We start from the raw sequence: 25,774 nt of genomic DNA on the forward strand, positions 1-25,774 counted from the left end.
ATAGACTCACGCTCTGAGACAGTGGCTGACATGAAGCGCAGCCTACTGTCGTCGTAATGGTCCTCCCTGGGCAGTGATGCTGGAGTGATGCTGGAGGTGGCCCATATTCCAAATATTTGGCGGGCCACTGATGTTGCTCCTCTAGGCTGACCTAGTTGTAGGCAACTACAACTGTGCAAATTCAGGGCTCTTTCCATAACCCTTTCAAGACATTTGGAAGTGGATACACTGATTGTATTTGGAACATAGGAAGCTGTCTTATATGGAGTCAGATCATTGGTCTATCTAGCTCAGTATCATCTACATAGACTGGCAGCGGCTTCTCCAAAGTTGAAGGCAGGCGTCTCTCTCTCTCTCTCTCTCTCTCCGCCCTATTTTGGAGATGCCAGGGAGGGAAATTGGAAAGTTCTGCATGCAAGCGTACTGCAAGTTTTTCACATGGGGCTTTTAAAGCTCTTTAACTTGCGTCTCTCCCGGAACGGAGAGGGTGCGTTCACATATTGGCCAGATTTACCCTGAAGTCCCTGCAAGTCATCGGGGAGCAGTTCACACACAATTCGGGTTCTTCACTGTGCGTTAAGAGTGTAGCCCGATTTATATCCAGGGTTAAAAAAAGCCACTATTTCTCTCGGGTTTTTTGAGACAACTTTGTGTTTACAGTAAAGCCTCCTCATAAACTTGTGGTAAAGCCTGCTGTGTGTAAAAGTCCCAGGTGCTCTTCCCAAAGCGGCCCCATCTCCTAAGGGGAATATCTTGCAGTGCTCACACAGTCTCCTATGCAAATGCAAACCAGGGCAGACTCTGTTTTGTATATGTTGGTGGTCAGGGAGAGGAGAGCTGGTCTTGTGGTAGCAAGCATGACTTGTCCCCTTAGCTAAGCAGGGTCCACCCTGGTTGCATATGAAAGGGAGACTAGAAGTGTGAGCACTGTAAGAGATTCCCCCTAAGGGATGGAGCCGGTTTCAAGTTCCCTCCTTGGCTTCTCTAAGATAGGGCTGAGAGAGATTCCTGCCTGCAACCCTGGAGAAGCCGCTGCCAGTCTGTGAAGACAATACTGAGCTAGATAGACCAATGGTCTGACTCAGTATATGGCAGCTTCCTATGTTCCAGGGGAAGAGATGGCAGGCTCTGCCTGTCCTAGGCACATTCATTCTGCTGAGAGTCCTATGCACCATATTTACTCAAAGAGAAGACAGAGGATTGCCACTTTAAAAGATGCCTCTTTGCACAGTTAGCAGGGAGGGCATCCTACAAGTGTGTGCACACACACAAGTGTATTGGTTGGCCCAAGGTATTCCAGCTCCTGAGGCAGGGTGACAGTTGCCGCCTTGCCCGGCCAGTCCTTTCAAAACCAACACTTGCAAGCTTCAAAAGTCATGTGGGGGGGTGGGGGCAGGGAGGAGGGAAGGTTGCCACCAGCCTCCCCTTCTCTCCTCACGCTTTTAGCAAGCTTGCAGGAAGTGTAAGGAGGAGGGCAGCCCTCTCTCTTTGCCCTGCACTCTGTGCAACGCTTGGAAGGGTCAGATTGGGCCAGAGAGCTGGCCAATAGTTATCCTATCATAACTGACCATGCAAAGAAGCCCTGATTCAGCTACAGTTAAAAGAATAGGTGGTGAGATGCAAAGATGGTCTGGAAAAGCAACACAATGCAAACCTATTAAGAGGCAATCCCTAAGTTTAAACTTGCAAAAATACCAATCCATTGCCAGGGTCTGATTTGCTTTCTTACAACAAACTATGCACTGAAGTAATTTGCAGAACCAGCATGTAAAATTTCAGTACGAAGCCATATATCAGGCTCTCAGTATTTTATTTGAGATTCTCCTCCTGACTCCCTATAAGCCAACACTTAAGTCTCACAATGAAAATAAAACAATCATATTATACCAAAAACACAGTTGTATATTAAGATACAAAAGGTAAGCATTTTTCTCCTTTTCTGTATAAAATACAAAGTTTGGACAGTACATTTTTATTTCACACAGTGTATAAATATAACCCAAAGAATATGATTTCAGTATTCCTACCAAAATATTACATTTGTTTTGTACAAAAGTTTACAAAAACTTTTCTATATATTTACAACCCAATACTGAGAAGAGCTCCTGACTCCACAATGCATTGCAAAATATAAGGGTAGTGCACTTTATTGTAATGATACGAAGGAGATATAGAACCTTATAAAAGATGCAAATTTTGCTTTCTTTAAAAAATGTGGAGAAATAACCTTTTCCATGTTTTGGTCACAAAGGTGCAATCAGCTGGTGACTGCTCCATGCAGCTCTAAAATGAACATCAAATGTGCAAGTTCCAGCACAACTCTGGTTCATGTCAGTGGCAAATGCAGGGGAGTTGTCAGAAGTACACTCCAGCGGTAATGATAGGATTTTGTCTATCATGATCCTGTGCATCAAGGTTTTAAAAGACACCTTACTCTTCTGAATAACTAAAGGATTCTCAAATTAGTGTCTTGCCAGAGGGGCTGAAGTGTGTCTTGAAAAATTAAGCCACCATGGTGTACCTATCCTCTCGGAGACCTCGTGTGTGGCACTGATCCTCCCTATTGCCAAAATACCGACTGTGGTTGACATGCTAACAAAGTGAGGATGCAGCAAAATGATTCCCCAGTAATAGGGCGTGTGGGCATGGTGAGGAGGGAGCGACCATTGCTCATTTTCTTTGCCGCCAGAAGTGCTATGTGCCTTCTAGATATATGGCCCTGAGGGTCATGTAACCCTCTGGGATATATATCTGGAAGACACAGAGCACTTCTGGAGGCACAGAAAATGAGGAAATTCCTCCCCCGTCTGCTCCCACGTGTTCTACTGCTGAGTGGAGTGAATGGTCATGGGGAGTGGATGCTGCATCCTTGCTTCATTAGTCAGGATGTCAGCCAGTGATATCATCTGGAGGGAGCAGGAGGGGAGGACAATGGGATGCCATTGCCCAGAAAGCACAGTCCTATTCCTGAACCCTGAGTAACTGGGCAAAGGGGAGGGCAGGCAAAAACCACACACAGGACCTCAGGACAGATGGGCAAGGGACAGGACAGGATGCTTTGAAGGTAGGTGATCTGAAGAGGTAACATCAGTGTTGTGTTGGGGTGGAGAGGTGGAGCATGAAATATTTCCTGGAACTAACTAGTTAAATCTCAGGCTGAAAGTCACAAATCTTGTATCAATTTGGCAGCCAGAATTGATTCTCCTAGAAAGCACATGACTAGGAAGAAACTGAGCTTGCAGCGGAACAACTGAATAAGTTGCCTTGTATGGAGCTACTGACTAATGAGGGACCAGTGCCATGGGAGAAGCACCAGTGCTTCTGAAAAGTTCAATTAACTCAGTTTTATTGCTGGCTTAGTGGTAGGGGCAAATGCCAAAAACCTCCACTTTCCCTAGAAGTGCTCTGTGCCACCCAAAAATATGTCCTTGATGGTTATGCAGCCCTTGGGGATATATTTTTGGGGTGACAAAGAGAGCTTCCGGGGAAGGGGAGGTAACTGAGACCCTGCCCCCCTCCCCCCACACAGAAGCACTGGTGATGCATTAGTCTGGAATTCTACAGAAGTACCTGCTGCACTGGTCCTTCATTAGACAGGATGCCAGCTGCTGTTTAAAATTATCTGACACCCAGTGACTGCTCCTGAAAAAGTGCTAAGTATTCTCAGGCTCGATATTGTTAGAGTTTATTTTTAATTTTGCTGTTCAATGTGTGTATTTGAAGAAGGAAAATAAAGTTTAACTATTAGTAGTGCAGCAGATCTATTTCTGATGCAATGGTCATCTCCTGTGTTTTTGCTCCATTTAGTAGATGTAAATATCAGCCTGCACATTTCAGATTTAGAAAGTAGACTTTGTGTGCTTAAATGAATATAGCAATCTCTCTTATTTGGTTTCTCACCATAAACCGCTAATTCCCGAGGAGCCTCTTCACCCATTCGGAGAGTCAACGAACTTTAAAAAAAAAAAAATTCTCTGCAAACAGAGCTGAGTGAAACCATGTCTTTCAGGCCTTTAAAAAACCCAAGCCACAAACCACAAGTTTGTGATCATCAGTGACTCTCTTTCACGAATGGCCACCTAAGATCTCATCCAGGTTGATGTCCTTCATCCAGTCATCGCTACCAGGCTCTGTTTTCAACAAAGAATCAATGAAGTCCGAGTCGCTGTTGAGCGCTGGGCCCATATTGTCTCCTTGCTGGTTGAGAAAGTCAAAAGCAAGATCGCTGGCATGGTCAGTCCCTTGGTAAGCCCTGGCAGACGTCTGGTTGGTGCCAGATGGGAAATGGTTTGATGGCAAAGGGTTTGGTGGCGTCATGCTCACCCCAGGTGGGTTTAAGTGTGGCACAGCCTGTGCCCGTACCTGGTTAGACCTCGCACTCATGGCCTTTGGTGTCCCGCTTACTTGTCCATTTAGAGTTTGGTTCATTTGGCTCATTGGCGTTCTCATCTGGACATTGGCTAACTGGTTAGGAGGCACCATGGCACGCTGGGGAAATGGCTGGTGGGCCACTGTGCGTTGTAGAGGCTGGTTGGCATAGGGGCCAGCTGTGGGGAAAGGGGACCCCACTGCCTTCCGTGTTTCCTGTTGCTTTGCTCCGGTTTCTTGGGAGACCCAGTTTGGAGCAGCCGAATTGGAGCCAACCATAACACTGGAAGGTCTTTGGGCAGGGCCCCCCTGAGTCAAGCTGAGCTTCCCTTGCGTCCCGCTGATCCCCGGCCCACTCTCAAACATCGGTAAGTTGTTTCCTTGCCCGGGTGGGGCCTGCCGGGACACAGCGGAGTTGTTCTGACCAGTGATCATTTGATTGGGGTTCCTGTGCTGGGCGACCTGGCTGGCCCCCGATGTTGTCGTGCTGTACGCACTTGCTTGACTGCAAGGGATGTTCCCGTAACAGCCCATGTGGCGGGCTGCTGGAAGAGAAGGCATCCTGGTTCCGTGAGCTGTGGACAGCAGATTTGAAGTCTGTGGAGGGATGCTAGAGGTTGAAATGGGGTTGGGAAAGCACAGGTTGGAGCTGATGCTGACAGCAGGTGGTCCTCCTAAAAAAGAGAAAGAGGGAGCGGGGAAGAGAAAAATCTTTACTGAGCACCCTTTTCTAGGTTGGACAACAACTCCCATCATCTCCAAGGTTGCAAGGAGGACTGGTAGCAGGAATTGTGAGCCCCTGGCCACCAGGGGACCCCGTCCTGTCTGTGACCCTTCCTTCTACCTACCTCCCCATCATGGCTTCCTTCCTATTCCCTCATATTTCAGCTGCCCGGAGGAGTGCAACATGACCCTCTCATGCTCCTCATAGTAAGATCTACCCTTGAAGCATGCCGGCCATTGTGGTTGGGGAGGACAGGAGGTGTAATTCCTCAACATCTGGGGACCCAAGGTTAGGAATGTAGGAATGCAAGAAGCTGCCATATACTGAGTCAGACCATCAGTCCATCTAGCTCAGTATACACTGACTGGCAGCAGCTCTCCAAACTTTCAGGCAGGAGTCTCAATCCCAGTCCTTCCTGGAGATGCCAGGGAGTGAATCTGGGCCCTTCTGCATGCAAGTATGCAGATGCTCTTCCACCAAGAACATAAGAACAGCCCTGCTGGGTCAGGCCCAAGGCCCATCTAGTCCAGCATCCTGTTTCACATAGTGGCCCACCAGATGCTTCTGGGGAGCCCACAGACAAAAGGCGAGGGCCCATCCTGCTATGGGGTATATCTCACAGCACTCCCATGCAGTTATCAATTCAGAGGCAAACCAAGGCAGACCCTGCTTATCAAAGGAAACAATTCATGCTTGCTACCACGGCACCAACTCTACTCCCTGAAGACTGGGAAACCCTGAGATAGACTTTCTATATGGTCCCTAAATATGTATAACATCTTGTGGATAGGCACTAAGGCCTTTCACATGAGCATCTGGGGGTTGTTTTGTGGGGTGGGGGAGAGCTCTTACCCTGGTCCTGACAGAGGAGCAGAGCCCTTGTTTGGCTCTGAAAGCCCAGTGCACACACGAGTGATGCAGCGGCAATCGTTGTTTCAGCATCTGGGAAGCTGGGTCCTCCGAGGATGGAAAGAGCTATCCCAGAATGTACTGTGCTGGCTGGAGAATGAAGATCCCCATTACAGCACCAGCCACCCTCTGGCCACCAAGGGGCTGGAGGTGGTCCCAGCCCTATTGAAGCCATTGCGAGGAAAGGACCATAGAGTGCCTACTGTGCACACACAGAGGGGAGGGCATGTGTGTGCATCCGATCGTGTGGGAAAGTTACACTTCCATAGTACTCAGTATATTATACTCCTTAGTCAATACTTTAGAGGGTGGCTGCAGCAGACAGATCGTTCACAATGAGTCACTGGGATCCAGGCCTAATTCTTACCCTTCCAGAATTACTTTGCCCGTCACTGGACCGAAACAGCCTCCCAGACAGACGCACCGTGTTCTAGCCGGGGTGGCTGTGATAGTTCATCGCAGCAAACACACCCAAGCATCTTGTGGCCCTGGCACCTTAAAGACTAGCCAATGTGGATAATGCTGACTCGAATGCAGAGGGCCAACACCCTATGCCCTTGGGTAATGGCATGACTTGTTTAAAAGGGCACTGTGGTCGGGGTGCTGGCTTTCTATCTCGCTCCAGAGACAAAGTTTCCTTTTTTCTCTGAATCAGTGGCTATTTTTAGTCCTGTTGCTTTTATGGTTCTTTTCTTCTTTTTGGCCACTCTAATTCCTACCAGATGGGAAGAAGAAATTGCATTCCAATTAGTGCTGGGCAGACAACACAACCAGACCCTTAGATACCAGAAGGAGTGAGTAGTACTGGCAAATACATCGATTTCTGATTCATGCCCAGGACTGAGAATCAACACAAGGAATGGGGTCATGCTGTGGGGAGAACTTTCGGGACCTCTTCTGCGTTTGCCTGCAAATGCTCTAGCAGTGGCTAACATACAGAGTAAGGATGCACTGGTGCAGTGAGACAGCAGCCAAACAGGATTTCCAAAAAAACCTCCACCAGTGCAGCGGGGAAGTGGCTATTTTTGACACCCTCCCTTTCCCCAGCAAGCCCTCTGTGCCACCTGAAAGTATGTCCCTGCTGCCTGTGCAGCCGTCAGGAACCTATTTTGGGGGTGGCTCAGAAGGCTTCTTGAAGAAGGGGAGGGTGTCGACAATTGGCTTTGTTGCCGCCCTGGTGCAGTTTGTTCTGTTAGACTGTTTTCTCACTGAGCTGGTCCATCCTTGTTCTGAATTGTCAGCCATTGCTTCCTGCAGAGGAATGAACTGCAGGAAAATGTTATACTGAAACTGAAACATAGGAAGCTGCCATATACTGAGTCAGACCATTGGTCTATCTAGCTCAGTATTGTCTTCACAGACTGGCAGCGGCTTCTCCAAGGTTGCAGGCAGGAATCTCTCTCAGCCCTATGTTGGAGAATCCAGGGTGGGAACTTGGAGCCTTCTGCTCTTCCCAGAGCAGCTCCATCCCATGAGGGAAATATCTTATAGTGCTCACACTTCTAGTCTCCCATTCATATGCAACCAGTGCAGACCCTGCTTAGCTAAGGGGACAAGTCATGCTTGCTACCACAAGACCAGCTCTCCTCCCTTACAGATTTTCTGGGAAGAGATTCTCAAACTGTGGTCTGTGGACCACCAGTGGCCTGGTCCTGTGGTAGCAAGCACGAATTGTCCCCTTTGCTAAGCCAGGTAATTTGACTGGGAGACCTCGTGCGTAAGCACTGGAAGATATTCCCCTCAGGGGATGGGGCCACTCTGGGAAGAACACCTGTCTGCTTGCTTGCATGCAGAAGGTTCCAAGTTTCCTCCCTGGCAGCATCTCCAAGACAGGGCTGGGAGAGACTCCTGCCTGCAACCTTGGAGAAGCTGCTGCCAGTCTGTGTAGGCGATACTGAGCTAGATGGACCAAGGGTCTGACTCAGTAGATGGCAGCTTCCTATGAGTTCCATCCAGGTGGCCCACAGAAAGGTCGCAGAACCCACAGAAAGGTTGTAGTTTGCCCTGCTCTTGACTATCTAACTGTTTTATTATGTATCAATCACATGCTTTGATTTGTAGAGTAAATAAAAGTGTATTGAGTGGTTTGCTGAGACGGCAAACAAATCTCAAGTGGTCTGCAAAAAAGTGGGGGGGGGAGTTTGGGCAACTCTGTACTAGGGAATATTTGCGGGCAGGTGCCGTTTTCTCCTGAGGGCCAAACGAAACGTGATGCCGGTGGGCAGGGCCAGCTCCAGGTTTCAGGGGACCTTTAGCAACAGCCCTTCTTCCGGGGGGGGGGCGGTTAGGGCTGAGAGGGTTGCTCTGCCCCCACCACACACAGGGGATGGGCGTGGAGGTGGTCTTGGGGATCAGCAGCAGGCGCTTGGCAGCTCTCTCCAGCACTGCTGACCCCTGACACTGGCCCTGGTGGAGGAAAAGTGTTTGGTTTCATGTGCTTGCACCGGTTGCTTCTAAAGCAGGCTCTGTGTGTGTGTGTGTGTGTGCACGTGTGTGTTGTCCCTAAAGCAAGGTGTGTGTAAGGCTGTTCTCACGAGCAGCCTAAGCCAGGTTAGGGCAGCCCAGCCTGGGTTAGGCTGCTCATGTGCAGCGCTGGGATCCACAGGGATCCACAGGGATCCCGGCACTGCCTGCCTGCCTAACCCCTACTTCTCAGCCCGGTTTTTAGCCAAGGTTAAGGAAGCGAGCATATCCTTAACCCTGGCGCCAAAACTGTGTGTGTGCGCTCGGACTGCTTCCAGGCACCGAGAGCGCTCGTTTCACGGGGGTCTCCCCCAATGCACCGCGCTCATTGCAAGGTGCATTGTGGGATAGATGGAGGCCGGGGCGCATTGTCCTGGCCTCCGGAGATCCGTGATGTGTGCAGCGGCAGGGACCGTGTGGGAGCGTGGCCCGTGCTCCCCACCCATGGAGAGGAATGGTCTGAGGGGAAGTGAAGTTTAGTGCAGCCTTCCCCCTGCCCGGCTGCCCTCCCCTGCTCCTGGTTGTGCGAATACGTGTGTCTCTAGCAAAATAAGCACATGGGGAAAGGGGATACTGAAACTGTCCCCTCCCATGCCTGACTTCACCTCAGTCCATTGCTAGAGTCACTCTGCTCTGTTCCTGCCTCCCCTGTATCCAGTACTTGAAAAGTCACCTCTGGTTTTGACCCCAACTCAGACCTGAGAGCGCCACCGGTTCCCTCCGATATTTTTGAAGCTTCCTTGCCTGATGTGCCGCAGAGTTGGAGACCTACCTGATGGACCCGTGAATGCAAGTAGCTGCCTTATACAGGGGGAGTGGGGATGCAGGGGATGGGGCTGTAGCTCAGTGGGTAGAGCATCTGCTCTGCCTGCAAAATGCCCCCCGGTTTAATCCCTGGCAGCATCTCCAGGTAGGGCTGGGAACGACTCCTGCCCGAAACCTTGGAGAGCTGCTGCCAGTCAGTGTAGACCAGGCCTGCTCAACTTAGGCCCCCCAGCTGTTTCTGGACTACAACTCCCACGATCCCCAGCCACAGTGGCCAATAGCCAGGGATTATGGGAGCTGAAGGACAACATCTGCAGGAGGGCCGAAGTTGAGCAGCCCTGAGCCCTGATTCCCTGCTAACTTGGCAAAGAGACACCTTTTAATGTGCTGATTCTCTTTTATTTGGCAGGGAGAGAGTAACTGGCCCTATCCACCCCTAGCACAGTACCTCCAGTGACTGTTGCTGGTGTCGGTCTCGTGTTTCTTTTTAGACTGTGAGCCCTTTGGGGACAGGGATCCATCTTATTTGTTTATTATTTCTCTGTGTTAACCACCCTGAACCATTTTTGGAAGAGCGGTATAGAAATCGAATGAATGAATGAATGAATGAATGAGGCAGCTTCCTAGGTTCCTACACTGAATCAGCCCATCGAGCAGTAGTTGCTGGCAGTGGATTTCAGGCAGGAGTCTTTCCCAGCCCTGCCTGGAATTGTCAGTGAAGCTGGACCTTCTGCATGCAAAGCAGATACTCCACCACTGAGCGAGGGATCTGCCTGAGCAAGGGCGGGCGGGCAGGAAAGCAGGACCGGAGAGCCAACAGGAGGGAGCAATTTAAAGGTCTCTCTTTGGGATGAGAAGTGGCAATGGTAGCCAGGTCATTGGCTGGATCGAGTACAACGCAGCCCATTCTGACTGGCAGGAGAAATCCAAAGACACAGGAAGGAGTCTATCCCAGCCTTCAGATGCTTTAATGCAGGGCTGATCAACTTTGGCCCTCCTGCAGATGTTGGCCTACAACTCCCATAATCCCTGGCTATTGGCCACTGTGGCTGGGAATTATGGGAGTTGTAGTCCAAAAACAATGGGGGGGGGGCCCAAGTTGAGCAGGCCTGCTTTAATGGGAGATGCCAAGGACTGAATCTTGGAGCTTACGCAGGCACAGCACATGCTCTACCACTGGGGCCCCTTCCCAGCTATCTTGCCCTTGGATATTTCCTGCCAAGTACCCATAGGTTTTCTGTTTCCATGCAACAGTGTGTGTCCATGGAAATCATTTTGAAAGCATAGATGCAGAAACAGTGGTGGGAGGCGGCATGCCACCTATAATCAATGATTCATTTGTGGGGAGGAATATTGCTAGAGCTCCAGCCGGCCTGTAAAGCTGGGCCCTCTAATCCCACATGGTGCAGGGAATGGCTGGGATGACTCAGTGGTGGAAAGAGGGATGCCGATGCACAGAGGCACTTTCCTCTCTGGCCAAGTTGCAGGGGCAGAAAAAAAGACTGCTCTGCATATTACTAGTGATGCAACATCTGCCCATCAGATTGGCTCAGAAGATAAGCCAAATTCAGAAATAGGCTGGCTTATTTTCCAAGCCAGCTGAACTAGATTTCGCAGCAAGGGCATTTCTTCCTGGAGTGCTAGCAGCATACTAGAGAGAGATTTCGCTCCTTCCCTCTTATACAGCTGAATTGCTGCTGCTGCCCTGGCCATAGTGAGAGTATACATCTAAATACAGGAGAACCTCAGTATTCGCAGGGGTTCCGCTCTCCGCTACTACCGCGGATATGGAAACCGCAAATACTGGGGTTATTGGGGCAACGGGATCATGGGGGTTAGGTTCCTGGAGCTCCGAAAATTAGTGAAAAACAGAGGAAAATAGGTTTTAAAAGGCAAAATTAAGTGCCCTACCATGCTCTGTGGGCCTCTGCTGATCCAGCAATGCCGCTCCCCATCAAAATTAGTCCATTTTTTAGTTTCCCCCTATGATTTTTCACGATGTTTTCCACGTAAACAAGCCACAAAATGGCTCCGATTCCCAAAATGGTGGCTGGAAATGACCATGGTCAGTTCCAGCTGCCTCCGACCCACAGATACATGGAGTTAGCCCCTTTTTTTGCTGGTTTTCATTACATACGCAAAGGTCTGTGTGAATCACTCAGCCATGGATATGCAAAACCATGGATGATGAGTCTGTGAATATGGGGGTCCTACTGTACCCTACCCTATATCTAAGTGGGATATAAATCTAAATAAATAAATGATTGATCTCTGGCCAAGGGTGCTTACCTGAATACTGGTGTGCTTGCTGCATGTTGACCTGGTTTCTTCTTTGGTCCTTGTAATCTGGCGGCGGTCTCGTCAGATGTCTGTTCAATTGATCTTGAGGAGTTATTTTCTCCTACGGGATTAGAGCAAAAAGAAAACTAGATTACTTTTGATTTTGCGTACTGAGGACATCATTGGGGTCAGTCTAAAGAAACCTAATCCAAACAAGCCCACCACACACAAGGGCATTTTGCCTGAGGAGATACTTATGACACCATTTCAATGCTGTAACAAGAAATTTGTTGGATCTTTCTAGTGTGTGACCTCACATCTCCCATAATGTGCCACGTGGGTATCAGAAACAGTTTTGGGTTCAGCACAAATATGATGCAGATTTGATGTTCGCCTTCAAAAAAGCACGAAGAAAATACGACCTAATCAAGGTGCCTTGCACAGAAGAATAATGCTTAGCCCTTAACACAGTGCTTTTAGAGTATTCCAGAATTCACGTAATTGTTACATGTACGGTGGCAGACAGACTGTGTAATGCTTTCTCAGCCTCGTAGTGGAGCGCAACAGTGCTCTGTGCACAAATGCAAGAATTGCGCAAGTGTCATTGAATGATTCAAGGCCATTATTTCCAACAGCTGTGTATCACGCAACTGCTTTGCACAATTCTTGCATTTGCACAAATAACACTTTTGCACAATTGCACCAGAACTCTGCTACAAGGCTTGGGGGAAGAGAGCTGGTCTTGCGGTTGTGAGCACAAATTATCCCCTTTCCTAAGCAGGGTCCAACCTGGTTTGCATCTGAATGGGTTACTAAATGTGAGTGCCATCTGCTATAATATATTCTCCTTAAGGGATGGGGCTGTAACTCAGTGGTAGAGCATCTGCTTTGCATGCAAAAGGTCCCAGGTTCACTCCTTGGCAGCATCTCCAGGTAGGTCCAGGAGAATCTCCTGCCTGGAACCTTGGAGAGCCACTGCCAGTCAATGTAGACAGTACTGAGCTAAATGGACCAATGGTCTGACTTGGTCTAAAGCAGCTTCCTATGATCCTGAGGTGGAGGAAGCATTGCACAGTATGTCAGGCAGCGTTTCCTGCATTTATATGCAGCAGAGCCTCAATATTTGCGGACTCTGCATCCGTGAATTCATGTCTCCGCGGTGGGGTAATTAACGGCCTTGGCATATGTGGGAGGCAATAAGAAAATAAAGGGCTAATTCTGCATATCCATGGGTTGGGGATGGCTGGAAATGACCTCGGAGGTCATTTCCGGCCGCCATTTTGTGTTTGGGAGCCCCAAAATGGCTCCATTAAAAAAAAAAATTAAATCTGCGATTTTCACTGGATTTTTGGCCATTCAGGGCACTGCTGAACTCAAGGGGACTAGCGAAGCATAGTAGTCAACTTTCCCCCGCACCCCCCCAGCCCCGCCCCAAATTTGGCCTATTTTGGATGATTTCCCCAATGACTGGGAACCTAACCCCGCCCATCCCATAGCCCCAATGACTCGATAATCTTGGTTTCTGTATCCACAATCGCAGCAGGGAATGGAACCCTGCTGGGAGTGGAGTAATACTTAGAGGATATTCCTGCCAATTATAATTCCCATTCCTCTGATAACAAAGATAAAATATAGTAGTTTTTGTGTTTTTCGCTGAAAGTACTGCAATGCTATCACCTGTTTTCCAGCACTAGGAGTGTAGACCAGGGTTTCTTAACCTTGGGCCCCAGATGTTGATGGACTACAACTCCCATCATCCCCAGCCACAATGGACATTGCTGGGGATGATGGGAGTTGTAGTCCATCAACATCTGGGGGCCCAAGGTTAAGAAACCCTGGTGTAGACCTTATCAAAAATCACAATGAGCATTCATCCTCCTAGATGGTACTGACCCCCACACCGCTCTTCCCCACTGGCTCCTCTACTATATTTACAACAATCCTGTAAGGTAGGCCCCCCACTGCTGTTGTTATGATTAACTCCATATCACAATTGGAGTGGCTAAAAAGATGAAGCGGCTTGCCAAAGCCAACCTAACAAATTCACGACAGAGGTGACATTTCAATCCAGCACTTTAGGTCTCTCCGCCATTAAGCCCTGCGCCTGCTATTAATACAGATGGCAAACCCCGCTTCCACAAAAACATGCATAATCCCCCAAGGGGCGGGGGGAGTTGCCAACATGAATTGGCTAATGTTTTAATTTTTTGAAAGTTGTGGAGTAGCCTTCTGCTTTCCCTTCTCCACGAAGTGTCAAAATGCATTTGCTTTTCCTAGAAGGGGGTTTTCTGTCCAGCTCTGCAGTCCTAAGAACGGAGCCCCCCCCCATGGGCAAAGAGAGTGTCACCTGAAGGTATGCAGACCCTACTCACGGGTGGTCTCTGTGCATTGCCAGCATCTGCTGAGGAAGGAATTGGAACTTTTGCTCCCTGCTTGCCAACAGTTCAGCTGCCCTGTTGCCTTGTGGCTGGAAGTCCAAACCTCCCAGCCTCCATCTGCAGACATGTGACATGCTGTTAGCTTGCACCATTACACAGAATCATGTCACAGGGCGGGAAATGGGAGAGGGACCATCAGTCAGTGGCAAAACACACACAGGAAGCTGCCTTATACTGAGTCAGACCACTGGTTCACCTAGCTCAGTACTGTCTACACTGACTGGCAGCGGCTCTCCAGGGTTTTAGGAAGGAGTCCATCCCAACCTTATCTGGAGATGCTGGGGAGTGAACCTGGGACCTTCTGGATGCAAGCATGAAGATGCTCTTCCACTGGGCTATGTAGGGGTTTCACAGAAGGGGCAAAGTGCATTTGGAAAGAGGAGAGAAGCTTTGTTCCACATGTAAGAGAAATAACACATTTTACCCTAATGCTCTCACCCTGAACATATTTTTTATGAAGTCATATTGGTGTTGGTGTTTTCCCATTCAAGTAAGCACACTTGGGGCAACAGCCTGATTTTAATGTCTAGCTCATGAGGGCAATGGCTGACATCCAGATAAACGCTCTGCTAGTGCAAATATGTTGCACTAGTGCAAGGAGCTTGCATTAGCTAGTTCCACACAGTAGGGGGCATTGCATCCCACACTCGTCTTGCACCAGTGCAACAGGATGTGCCATGCCACCTGCTGTGAAACCTCTTTCTCAGTCCAGAGCCTTTGGGTGGGGCGGTATAGAAATGTAATAAACAAACAAACAAATAAATGTTGCGCAGAATGAGGCAAAGCTATCCTAGTTGTGCAAGCAAAGCACTCTCACAAAGAGACCACGAGTGCAAGAGACTGTCCAAATCTGAGCATAGGGACATAGGAAGCTGCCACATACGGAGCCAGACCATTGATCTATCTAGCTCAGTATTGTCTTCTCTAAGATTGCAGGCAGGAATCTTTCTCAGCCCTATCTTGGAGAAGCCAGGGTGGGAACTTGAAGCCTTCTGCTCTTCCCAGAGTGGCTCCATCCCCTCAAGGGAAGATCTTACAGTGCTCACACTTCTAGTCTCCCATTCATATGCAGCCAGGGCAGACCCTGCTTAGCTAAAGGGACAAGTCATGCTTGCTACCACAAGACCAGCTCTCCTCAGCTACGTGACCATGCCTGGTTGTCTTTGCTCTGCATTGCACTAGAACAGCGTTTGTCTAGATGTCAGCCCATGGATCCAGAAATCCAGGCAAGTGATTGGGGTGAGCTACTTGCCTGGGGTGGGGCACTTCCCTAGTGCTGACTATGCCAGCATCTCCAGTTCAAAGGATCTCAGGCAGTTGGGAAAGGCCGACCCAAAGATTAGATCCCGGATAGCAGCCCAAGAAGATAATATTGAGCTAGATGGACCAGTGGTCTGACTCTGCACAAGGGGACAATGATCTGTGTGCTCCCATTTCCACATCCAATCTAAAGTGCTCATTATTATCTTTAACGCCCTGAACACCTGGGGACCAGCTGCTCCCATATACTGCATTTACCTGAATCCGACTAGGTTGTTTCCAAGTTCTTTGATGCTAGAAACTGGGTGGTTGTCTTAAATTCCGAGTCCTCTACCTTTGGGGTAAATACAGGCACAACCTGCATTTTATCTCTATATTTGAAGGGGGTTGTCTTAAATTCAGAGTCGCCTTCTATTCGGGTAAATACAGTAAACCTCTCGGCCCACTCCGGTCAGTGATGGAATCCCTGCTCCACCACCCCTGTACAGAGCCACTTAAAAAAGTGGCGATTCTCTTATGTTTAGTAAGGAAGGTAACTGGCCCTCTCCAAGCCCAGCACAGCATTCCTCCAGTGGCTGTTGCTGGTGTCTGTCTTATGTCTCTTTCAAGACTGTGAGCCCTTTGGGGACAGCGACCCATCATTTATCATTCTGTGCAATCCGTGTTGAGAACTGCTGAAAAGCAGCATATGAGGACATTCTCATGACCAGCTCTACCTGGACAAGAGCAGGCCTGCCCCACTCCCTGGCTGTGTGGCAGCATGGACTGCCAGCAACCTGTCCTACCATAGAGGCCGGGGGAAGGAGCGTCCCAGCTTCTAGAATGGCCACAATGACTGCGCTGCTGGCATGGTGCATTGTGGTATATCTGGAGGCTGGGTGGCAGTCCCCCAGCCTCTCTTTCATTGCACTGCTCGCTGTAGGTAGCAGCGATCGTGTGGCCATTTGGCACAGCTAGAAGGATATGCTCCTGCCTTTCCCCGCACCTCTCCGCAACCCCGGGACTATTGGTTGTGTGATCGACCTTTATAAATAGTGGTAGTAGTAGCAGTAGTAATAATAGTAGTTTAATAGAATAGGAAATTGAAAAATTTACTGCTTCCGGTAGTATTTGCTGCTGCTGCTGCTGCTGCTGTTGGTGCTGTAGAAGGAGCTGCTGTTTCAGCTGCTGATTCAGCAGAGCTTGCTGGGGTGAGTTCATGTAACTGCTTCCAGCATTTGGATTTGTACAAGTACTGGAACTCGGATTGGGGCCTGTGTTTTGGCCCATGACGGAGTGTTGATCCTAAAAAAGATGGAACAAAAAAAAAAGCTTATAAAAACACACACACACACCCACACACACACGCCTTTGTCTATGTGTGTATACACACACACACGTCTTTGTATGTGTGTGACACACACATACACACCATCATGAAACATGCTTCTCAGACTCCTGAAGTCTAATTAGAATGTGAGTTCTTCTCCCTTAAGCTACAGCAGGAGTTCTCAAACTTGGGTCCCCAGTTGTTGGACTACAACTCCCATCATCCCTTGCCACAGTTGCCTTTGACAGGGGGCGATGGGAATTTTAGTCCAACAACATCTGAGGACCCAAGTTGGAGAACCCCTTAAGCTGGAGGACAAGAGAAGATTGCTGAAGAAACTTGGCAGAGGAAATTGAACAGAAGTGTGTTCTGGAAAAATTACAGGCTACCCTGTGGTTGCAGTCAAAACCTTTGATGGTCAAAGAGGAGCTTATGGAAGCTATTGGGCTGCCCTGGGAACTTTTCAAGAAGCTGCCATAACAAATAAAACAACAATTGCATTGACAAACGCCACCATACAGTTAGTGTAGTTTGCACTTTTTCGAATATTCAGTGCTTCGTTGCGTGGGGGTGACCCATTTGCCTGCTCTTTGAATCTTCTCTCTCTCTCCATAGATAGATTTTAAAGCCAGTTCACAACATCCCTCCCTACTCTTTCAAAATTCCATCACACTTTAGTGTGACCAAGAAACTGGCTGACATACAGAGCAAGGATGCACCAGTGCAGCAATAGAGCAGCCAAACAAAATTTCCCAACTAACTGCCCTGGTACAGTGGGGAAGCAGCAATTTTGGATGGCCTCCCCTTCTCCAGAAAGTCCTCTGTGCCAATTGAAAATTTGTCCCTGAGGGTTGTCAGCCCTTGGGGACATATTTGTTTGGTGGCACAGAGAGCTTCCCGAGGCAAGGGAGGGCACCCAAAATTACCACTTCGCCCCTAGACCAATGAAGTTAGTTGGGAAGTTCTGTTAGGCTGCTCTCTTGCTGAACCACTGCATCCTTGCTCTGTATGTTAGTGAATAATAATAATAAATAAAAAGTTGTCCACAGTTTCACTCACAATGAAGAGAAAAGATGGTTTTAAGTTGTAAGAAGTAGAGATATTCCACATATTCCACACTTGAGGGTCTTTTTGGTTTTCATAAGCAACATCTAAATGTTTTCAGAGGCAACATCTAAACCACCCAGAGATGTAAGTTTTGGGCGGTATAAAAAGATGTTAAATAAATAATAAAATAAATAAATGTACAAATACCTACATTAAGTTAAGCCTGTACCCAGAATTGCTAAGTCCTTAATAAGGCTGAACCGAAAATTCTCAGTTGAGAACTTTCGGGTTAAATGTTGGTGGGCTTGGAGTAGGGGGAAAGGGCCCTGACTTTGTTGTTGGGGTGCAAGAACCAAACAATTCCTTGCAAAATTCTCTTTCCGCAAGTCCTGGGTCAGACTCAGCCAATACTTTGGATGAAACCAGATGTGATATTAAACACATCGCATCGTTAGGGTCCAATATTTCACACTACAAAGTAGCAACTCCACAGGATGTGATTTGGGTCAGGATAGCAGCACAGAGCAAGGGGGTGTTTAATATTTCGTTTCTGTGTTGTGCCACTGAAAACCACTCCCCTGAAGTGCCATTTACTGCAGTAGCACTTGCATGCTTAGCTAGCAACTGGAGGAGGATGATTTTCAGTGGAAAATGACACAGAAGTAAAGAGTTAACCTCTGTGTTGCAGTCCCTATCTAAATCATTGCCCCACACAGCTGCTACTTGTGAGAGAAGTTAAGCCCCCAACTAGACAAACACACATGTGATTTTAGGTCTAGGTATGGTCCAGACAGCCCCAGCCTTTGTGTATAGGTACAACTTCCAGGAGCACCTAGGAACAAAGATGATTTGATCCTGGGTCTGATGACCCTAGAATTCTGCCTCCTGGAAGATACTCCCAGAATGATGACCTTGAACTGTTATTGTATACAGAGGATGACTGGTTCATCTAACCCTCTGCTAGATCCCTGCCAAGGTCTCATGCAGGGTCCTTCCCAGCTCTGCTATCCGAGATGCATCAGGGAGAGATGCATCACTGTTCAAACCTAGGATTGAACCTAGGACCTTCTGTATGCGAAATGTGCTCTGGAACATAGGAACATAGCAACCTGCTTTCTACCGAGTCAGACCCTCGGTCTATCTACCTCAGTATTGTCTCCAAAGTTGCAGGCAGGAGTCTCTCTTGACCCTATCTTGGAGATGCCAGGGAGGGATCTTGGAACCTTCTGCATGCAAGAATGTGGGTGCTCTTCCCAGAGCAGCCCCATCCCCTAAGGGGAATATCTTACAGTGCTCACATGTAGTCTCCTATTCAAATGCAACCAGGGTGGGCCCTGCTTAGCAAAGGGGACAATTCCTGCTTGCTGCCACAAGACCAACTACCAGAAGACCAGGAGGCAAATTGCGGGGAAGGGCACAGAAGCCTACTGCATAGGAGTCCTCCTGAGTACTGCATGAGAGTACGGCTGGGAGTCCCAGCCCTGTCTGGCTTCTGGGGTTTAGCCTAGCATTGCTGACACACTCTGTAGAGAATATAATTTGAATGCATGACGTGCCTGGTCCACTGCCCAGCTCCTCCTGTTAAAGGGACTCTCTGGTAGCAGGGCTAGGTGCTTTCCAGATTACACACTAAAACTGTGCCACTACGTGTCTGTTAAGTGTGCTTCCATCCTGACCGTGTTTTGACATCGCAGTCCCTGCACGGTCAACAAGGTGCCATTCACATTTCCGATGCCGCCTTTGGGATTTTATCTTTGTGTTACAGTACTAAGATGTTGTAAAAAAAAGAAGCAAAAAGCTGTATTTTCCCATTGTCGGAGGTTCGCACAAGCTAGAAAAGACTGCTCCCCCTGCTGGTGGCTTTGCACAACACCCTTTATTTACGGTGTCAAGACAATCCTGCCAAGCCGAAGTAAACTACAGCTGAGCAGCATGTAATCTGGAAAGCGCCCTAGAGAGGACCCCCCCACCTGAGATCTTGGAGAACTGCTGCCAGTTAGGAACAAAGGAGCATAGGAAGCTGCCTTATATCGAGTCGTCTAGCTCAGTATTGTCTACGCAGACTGGCAGCAGCTTCTCCAAGGTTGCAGGCAGGAGTCTCAGCCCTATCTGGAGATGCCAGGGAGGGAACTTGGAACCTTCTGTATGCAAGCACAGAGGTGTTCTTTCCAGAGTGGCCCCACCTGCTAATATCATACAGTGCTCATATGTAGTCCCCCATTCAAACACAAACCAGGGCAGACTCTGCTTAGCAAAGGGGACAAGTCATGCTTGCTATCACCAGACCAGATCGCCTCCACTAGTACAGTACAGTCCTGGTACTGAATACCAGGATGGTATTCTGCTAGACAATGACAAAAAAATTGGCATGCTGCACAAGGCACAGCACTTTATATTTCCCAGCAATAATTTGGCATGGTGTGCTTTGCATGGTATTTACTTCCAGCCCTCCTAGCTTTGGTCAACGTCACCTCTTGCCCAGGTACACACTCAAGTTGTGCACCCCACTGCTTAAAAATAGAACAACCAACTCCACTCCTACTGATCAGAAGCACTGCAGTGACTCAGTGTGGCCACTAGCAGGCGCAGTTAACGATGCGTCGAATCCGGCTTCTTAATCAAAAGCCCAGAGAGAGTCCCGTCCTTCCTCGGCTCTCATAATCGTGTGGCAACAGACGACGAAAAAGGGCACCATTACCAGCCCTGTCCAACAATTAAGTCTTTTAACGAGAACAAAGGCTGACAGTGATTAATCATTATGCAGTGTCTTGTTCGTTCCTGCACGTGCTCAGTGCAGCCTCCTGCCCAGGCAGTCTGCCGTATTTCCTGTCTGGGCTATAGATTGTTTGTGAACAAACAGTGTTGCCTTTTAAAAAATGTCCACAATGTTAAGGAAACAGACTTGGGGTTCTTCTATAAGCAGATGTCTTGTAACTTTTTCTGGACCAATGTGGCACATTCTGAAGCATTGATTCTTACCTGCAAGAAATGTACGTTTGGAGGCAGTAATGAAATTGCCACCCCACCACCCTCCATATTATACAATTTGCTTAAACTTACAGTAGAGTTGTATTCCAAGGACATATCCACCCTACAGCTGGTTTGACAGCCATTCTCTCTTCCCAGGAAACCTGGGAACTATTTCTGCAAAGCACAAGGAAACCATATCACACTGAACTCCAACTCCCAAGATTCTTTGGGAGAAGCATCTATCTATCTATCTATCTATCTACTGTATCTATCTATCTGTCTGTCTATCTATCTGATTTCTATGCCGCCCTTTCAAAAATGGTTCAGGGCAGTTTACATTAAAACAAAACTAAAATCAATTAACTATTAAAATCAAAAACTGTAAAAACAACATAAAACCATTATTAAAACCTTTTCTAAACCCCTGGAAAACCAGGCCAAACCTTTACAGTGTAAAAACAGTTTAAAAACCCTGGAAGGCCAGACCAAACAGATAGGTCTTAAAGGCTCTCTCCTGAAGGCCAATAATAAACTCAGATCACGGATTTCTGCCGGGAGAGCATTCCACAGCCCAGGAGCAGCTACAGAGGAGGCCCGCCTCTGAGTCACCGCCAGACGTGCTGGTGGTAACTGAAGATGGACCTCCTCAGGTGACCTTAATGTGCAGTGGGGATCATGCAGAAGAAGGCACTCTCTAAGATTACTCGGACCTAATTATAATTAAGCTTGTTCTATATGTGCAGCTGTTCCATGAATCTGACTCCTGCAATACATGAGGTGGATCCGGAGCTCAGTGACTGAGTACATGCGTTGCGTGCAGAAGGCCCTGGCTGGATTCAATCCCTGCCATCAGTCTGAAATTGTAGAGAGCTGCTGCCAGTCAGTGAAGACAATGCTGGAGACAGAAAGCTGGTGTAGCACAGTGGCTTGTGAGCCAGAGCTTCTCTTATCCGGTTTGCACCCCACCTTCACTATAAACTCACTGCATGCCTTCCATACCGTCCCTGCCTTTCCTTCTCAGACTCAACTGCAATATGAACATCATGGCCAACATCCTGATTAACGGCGCCTTTGTGGAATCAACAACATTGTGCAAGCACAAGAAGGTTGCAAAGCTGCACTAAAACCTGGGTGGGTTTTTTTTGGAACTGCACCATTGTGCTCTTGTACAAAAGTGCCCTTTAAAGCATATTAGGGATGCCGCAGGTTGCGCAACAGTTGCGCAAGAGCAAACATGCTTGCAGTAGGGCACCACAAGTTAGGGACTCAACCTTCAGACTTAGCATAAAGTATCTAGGGCATCAGCCTTGTGCTAGAGCAACATCCTTCCACAAGTGCACTGTACCTTAGGATGTCAGACAATAACATAGAAGCCCGATTCAGACATTATGCTGTACAAGAGTACAGATGTCTGTACACTCGTACATGTGATTGTGTGAATGACTGTACCTGGCCCTTCAAATGCATGGTACGGATAGGAAGTGGTATGGAGGAGACCTGGTCTTGTGGTAGAAGCATGAATTGTCCGCTTTGCTAAGCAGGGTCTGGCCTCGTTTGCATTTGAATGGAAGGGTGGGATGGAATGGAATTGAATGGAAGGATGGGACCCCTCAGGGAAAAGCATCTGCGTGCTTGCATGCAGAAGGTCCCTAGTTCCCTCCCTGACATCTCCCAGATAAGAGACTCCTGCCTGCAGTCTTGGAGAAGCCACCGCCAGTCTGTGTAGACAATACTGAGCTGGATGGACCAAGGGTCTGACGCGGTAGGAGGCAGCTTCCTATGTTCCTATGAAGTATACTTCTGCACCTGTGTTCAACGTAACAGGTGAAATACACTAGATGTGTACAGATCTGTACCTGTCTGTGTACACTGTACACTCATTGTACGAGTGTTGAACCTAATGTGTGAGTGGGCCTAGAGTCGTAAGAATTACATCAAATTAATTCAAGTGCTTCTCATGTTAAAATACACAGCCCTGCTCCAGTTCTGTGACTGACACAAGGGTCAGTCCATAAATGCTGTGCAAATTTGGCTTATTTTGCAGAAGGTGGTATGTGTCCAAAGTGCAGTGCATGAACTAACATAGGGCAGATGCTGCTAATATTACCAATCAATCTTATGGTCCAAGACCAGCCAACAAAAGAGAATACAGGAAATACAGCTACAGATAGACTACTAATACAGTGCTACAAAAAGCAATACCACAAAATAATAGTCTATATATCTTATATAAAGTACAGCCATCCCTTGGCAACGGTGAGGGTTCCAACCGGCAAAACCTCGCAGTTGGGAAATTCATGGTTGGTGAGCAATTGAAATCAATGGGAGACGGGGGTTAGAGGAACCGCAGTCATGAAAAGACCGAAAAATAAAAGAAATAATACCAAAAAATTGCCAAAAGCCACCCAGAATCCTTTTAAATAACCAAGAATAAGCAAGAGGAGTGAGCAAGTTAAACCTCTGGAAAATTTTGAACCCCCCCTCCCCCAAATCGCTTGAAGGCACTTTTTCTACTCAAATTCACTTTAAATCATGAGGTGCTGGCAGAGTCAGCAAGAGGAATGAACGGATTGAACTTCTGAACCCCCACAAATTGTGGGAAATCCCCCCAAATCACTAAAAAAATCTTGCCTAATCCTGGTTGCGGTTGGTGAGACCGGTCACAATTTCCCAGTCGCGGATACTCAAAACCGAGATGGGATGACTGTAAATCACGAGCCTTAACCAGCGACTTCCTAATACAACATGCCGTAGGGCAGAATTTTGCAACTTGGTTGGTAATTTCAGCATTGGAGTCAGAAAGGAGGAGGACTATACAGGTGAAACTCGAAAAATTAGAATATCGTGCAAAAGTTCATTAATTTCAGTAATGCAAATTAAAAGGTGAAACTGATATATGAGACAGACGCATTACATGCAAAGCGAGATATGTGAAAAGCCTTAATTTGTTATAATTGTGATGATCATGGCATACAGCTCATGAGAACCCCAAATCCACAATCCCAGAAAATTAGAATATTACATGGAACCAAGAAGACAAGGATTGAACAATAGAACAATATACTCTGAAAAGCATAAGCATGCATATGTATTCAATACGTGGATGCTATCAGCCTGGTGCACTGCTGAGGTGTTATGGAAGACCAGGATGCTTCATTAGCGGCCTTCAGCTCTTCTGCATTGTTTGGTCTCATGTCTCTCATCCTTCTCTTGGCAATGCCCCATAGATTCTCTATGGGGTTCAGGTCAGGCGAGTTTGCTGGCCAATCAAGCACAGGAATCCCATGGTCATTGAACCAGGTTTTGGTACTTTTGGCAGTGTGGGCAGGTGCCAAGTCCTGCTGGAAAATGAAGTAAGCATCCCCATACAGCTCGTCTGCGGAAGGAAGCATGGAGTGCTCCAAAATCTCCTGATAGACGGCTGTGTTGACCCTGGACTTAATGAAGCACAGTGGACCAACACCAGCAGATAACATGGCTCCCCAAATCAACACAGACTGTGGAAACTTCACACTGGACTTCAAACATCTTGCATTGTGTGCCTCTCCATTCTTCCTCCAGACTCTGGGTCCTTGGTTTCCAAATGAGATGCAAAAGTTGCTCTCATCAGAAAAAAGGACTTTGGACCACTGAGCAACAGACCAGTTCTTTTTTTCTTGAGCCCAGGTAAGGCGCTTCTGACGTTGTTTGTTGTTCAGGAGCGGCTTGACAAGAGGAATACGACATTTGAAGCCCATGTCCAGGATCCGTCTGTGTGTGGTGGCTCTTGATGCACTAACTCCAGCCTCAGTCCACTCCTTGTGAAAGTCCCCAACACTTTTGAATGGCCTTTTCCTGACAATCCTCTCCAGGCTGCGGTCATCCCTGCTGCTTGTGCACCTTTTTCTTCCACACTTTTCCCTTCCACATAACTTTCTATTAATGTCCTTTGATACAGCACTTTGGGAACATCCAACTTCTTTTGCAATTACCTTTTGAGGCTTTCCCTCCTTATGGAGGGTGTCAATGATGGTTTTCTGCACAACTGTCAAGTCAGCAGTCTTTCCCATGATTGTGATTCCTAATGAACCAGACTGAGAGACCATTTAAAGGCTCAGGAACCCTTTGCAGGTGTTATGGATTGATTAGCTGATTGGAGTGGGACACCTGGAGCCTAAACTGTTGAACCTTTTCACAATATTCTAATTTTCTGGGATTGTGGATTTGGGGTTCTCATGAGCTGTACGCCATGATCATCACAATTATAACAAATTAAGGCTTGACTTATCTCGCTTTGCATGTAATGCGTCTATCTCATATATCAGTTTCACCTTTTAATTTGCATTACTGAAATTAATGAACTTCTGCACTATATTCTAATTTTTCGAGTTTCACCTGTACAAAAACCATCAGACCTTCCTGGATGACTGCTAATATTATGCAATCTCTACACAATTGAGGAGGGCTGGTGCAGACAATCACCGGCTTCATCGCATGACCATGAGCACACATGTCCTGATGTCACTGAAGGATGTGCTGTTGGGCAGTGATCTCTGTAACAGAGATTCCCAGATGTTGACTACAACTCCCAGCATCCCGGCTGCACTACTACTAAGAATATTTATATTCTGCTTTGCAGCCAAGAAGACTTTTGGCTGGGGGTTATGGGAGTTGTGAGGTTCACTTCCAGTTGTTAATAACATGCTTTAGAAAAACAACCATAATGAACCATTTTATTTGCATGACCACCCCATAACAACTGTTTTCTGGGCAGCTCAGAAAATAAACAGCAAGTATGTTTTTCTTGTACATTTTTAACCCCAAAGAACAAACAAAGAAGGAGAGGAGAGCTGGTCTTGTGGTAGCAAGCATGACTTGTCCCCATAGCTAAGCAGGGTCTGCCCTGGTTGCATCTGAATGGGAGACTTGATGCGTGAGCACTGCAAGATATTCCCCTCAGAGGATGGAGCCGCTCTGGGAAGAGCAGAAGGTTCCAAGTTCCCTCCCTGGCAGCATCTCCAAGATAGGGCTGAGAGAGATTCCTGCCTGCAACCTTGGCGAAGCCGCTGCCAGTCTGTGAAGACAATACTGAGCTAGATAGACCAATGGTCTGACCCAGTATATGGCAGTTTCCTATGTTTCCTATGTTCCTAAACCCCTTCATGTTTTTAATCTGTGCAGAGCAGCACTCACTGAGCAGTGATGGAACGTACAGAGAAATGAAAACAACTAAAATTCACCTTATGGACAAGGAACTTACCA

At 47.7% G+C, this 25,774-nt stretch overlaps 1 protein-coding gene across 2 annotated transcripts in view; it reads right to left on the reverse strand.

Annotated features, from left to right (window-relative positions):
• Positions 1–1,768: 1,768 nt before the first annotated feature.
• Positions 1,769–25,774, reverse strand: part of MAML2 (mastermind like transcriptional coactivator 2) — a 232,553-nt gene continuing 208,547 nt past the window's right edge. Inside the window, exons 3-5 of one of the 2 annotated variants that reach the window (XM_053311527.1) lie at positions 16,303–16,491; positions 11,519–11,630; positions 1,769–5,042 (exon numbers count right to left, since the gene is read on the reverse strand). In XM_053311527.1, the coding sequence (XP_053167502.1) occupies positions 4,066–5,042; positions 11,519–11,630; positions 16,303–16,491 (1,278 nt within the window). In that variant the 3' untranslated portion in view covers positions 1,769–4,065. The remainder of the gene's footprint in view (positions 5,043–11,518; positions 11,631–16,302; positions 16,492–25,774) is intronic. The other variant, XM_053311528.1, reaches the window with a different exon arrangement.

The sequence above is a fragment of the Hemicordylus capensis genome, chromosome 3 (assembly GCF_027244095.1).
Source record: "Hemicordylus capensis ecotype Gifberg chromosome 3, rHemCap1.1.pri, whole genome shotgun sequence".
Classification (NCBI taxonomy): Eukaryota; Metazoa; Chordata; class Lepidosauria; order Squamata; family Cordylidae; genus Hemicordylus; species Hemicordylus capensis.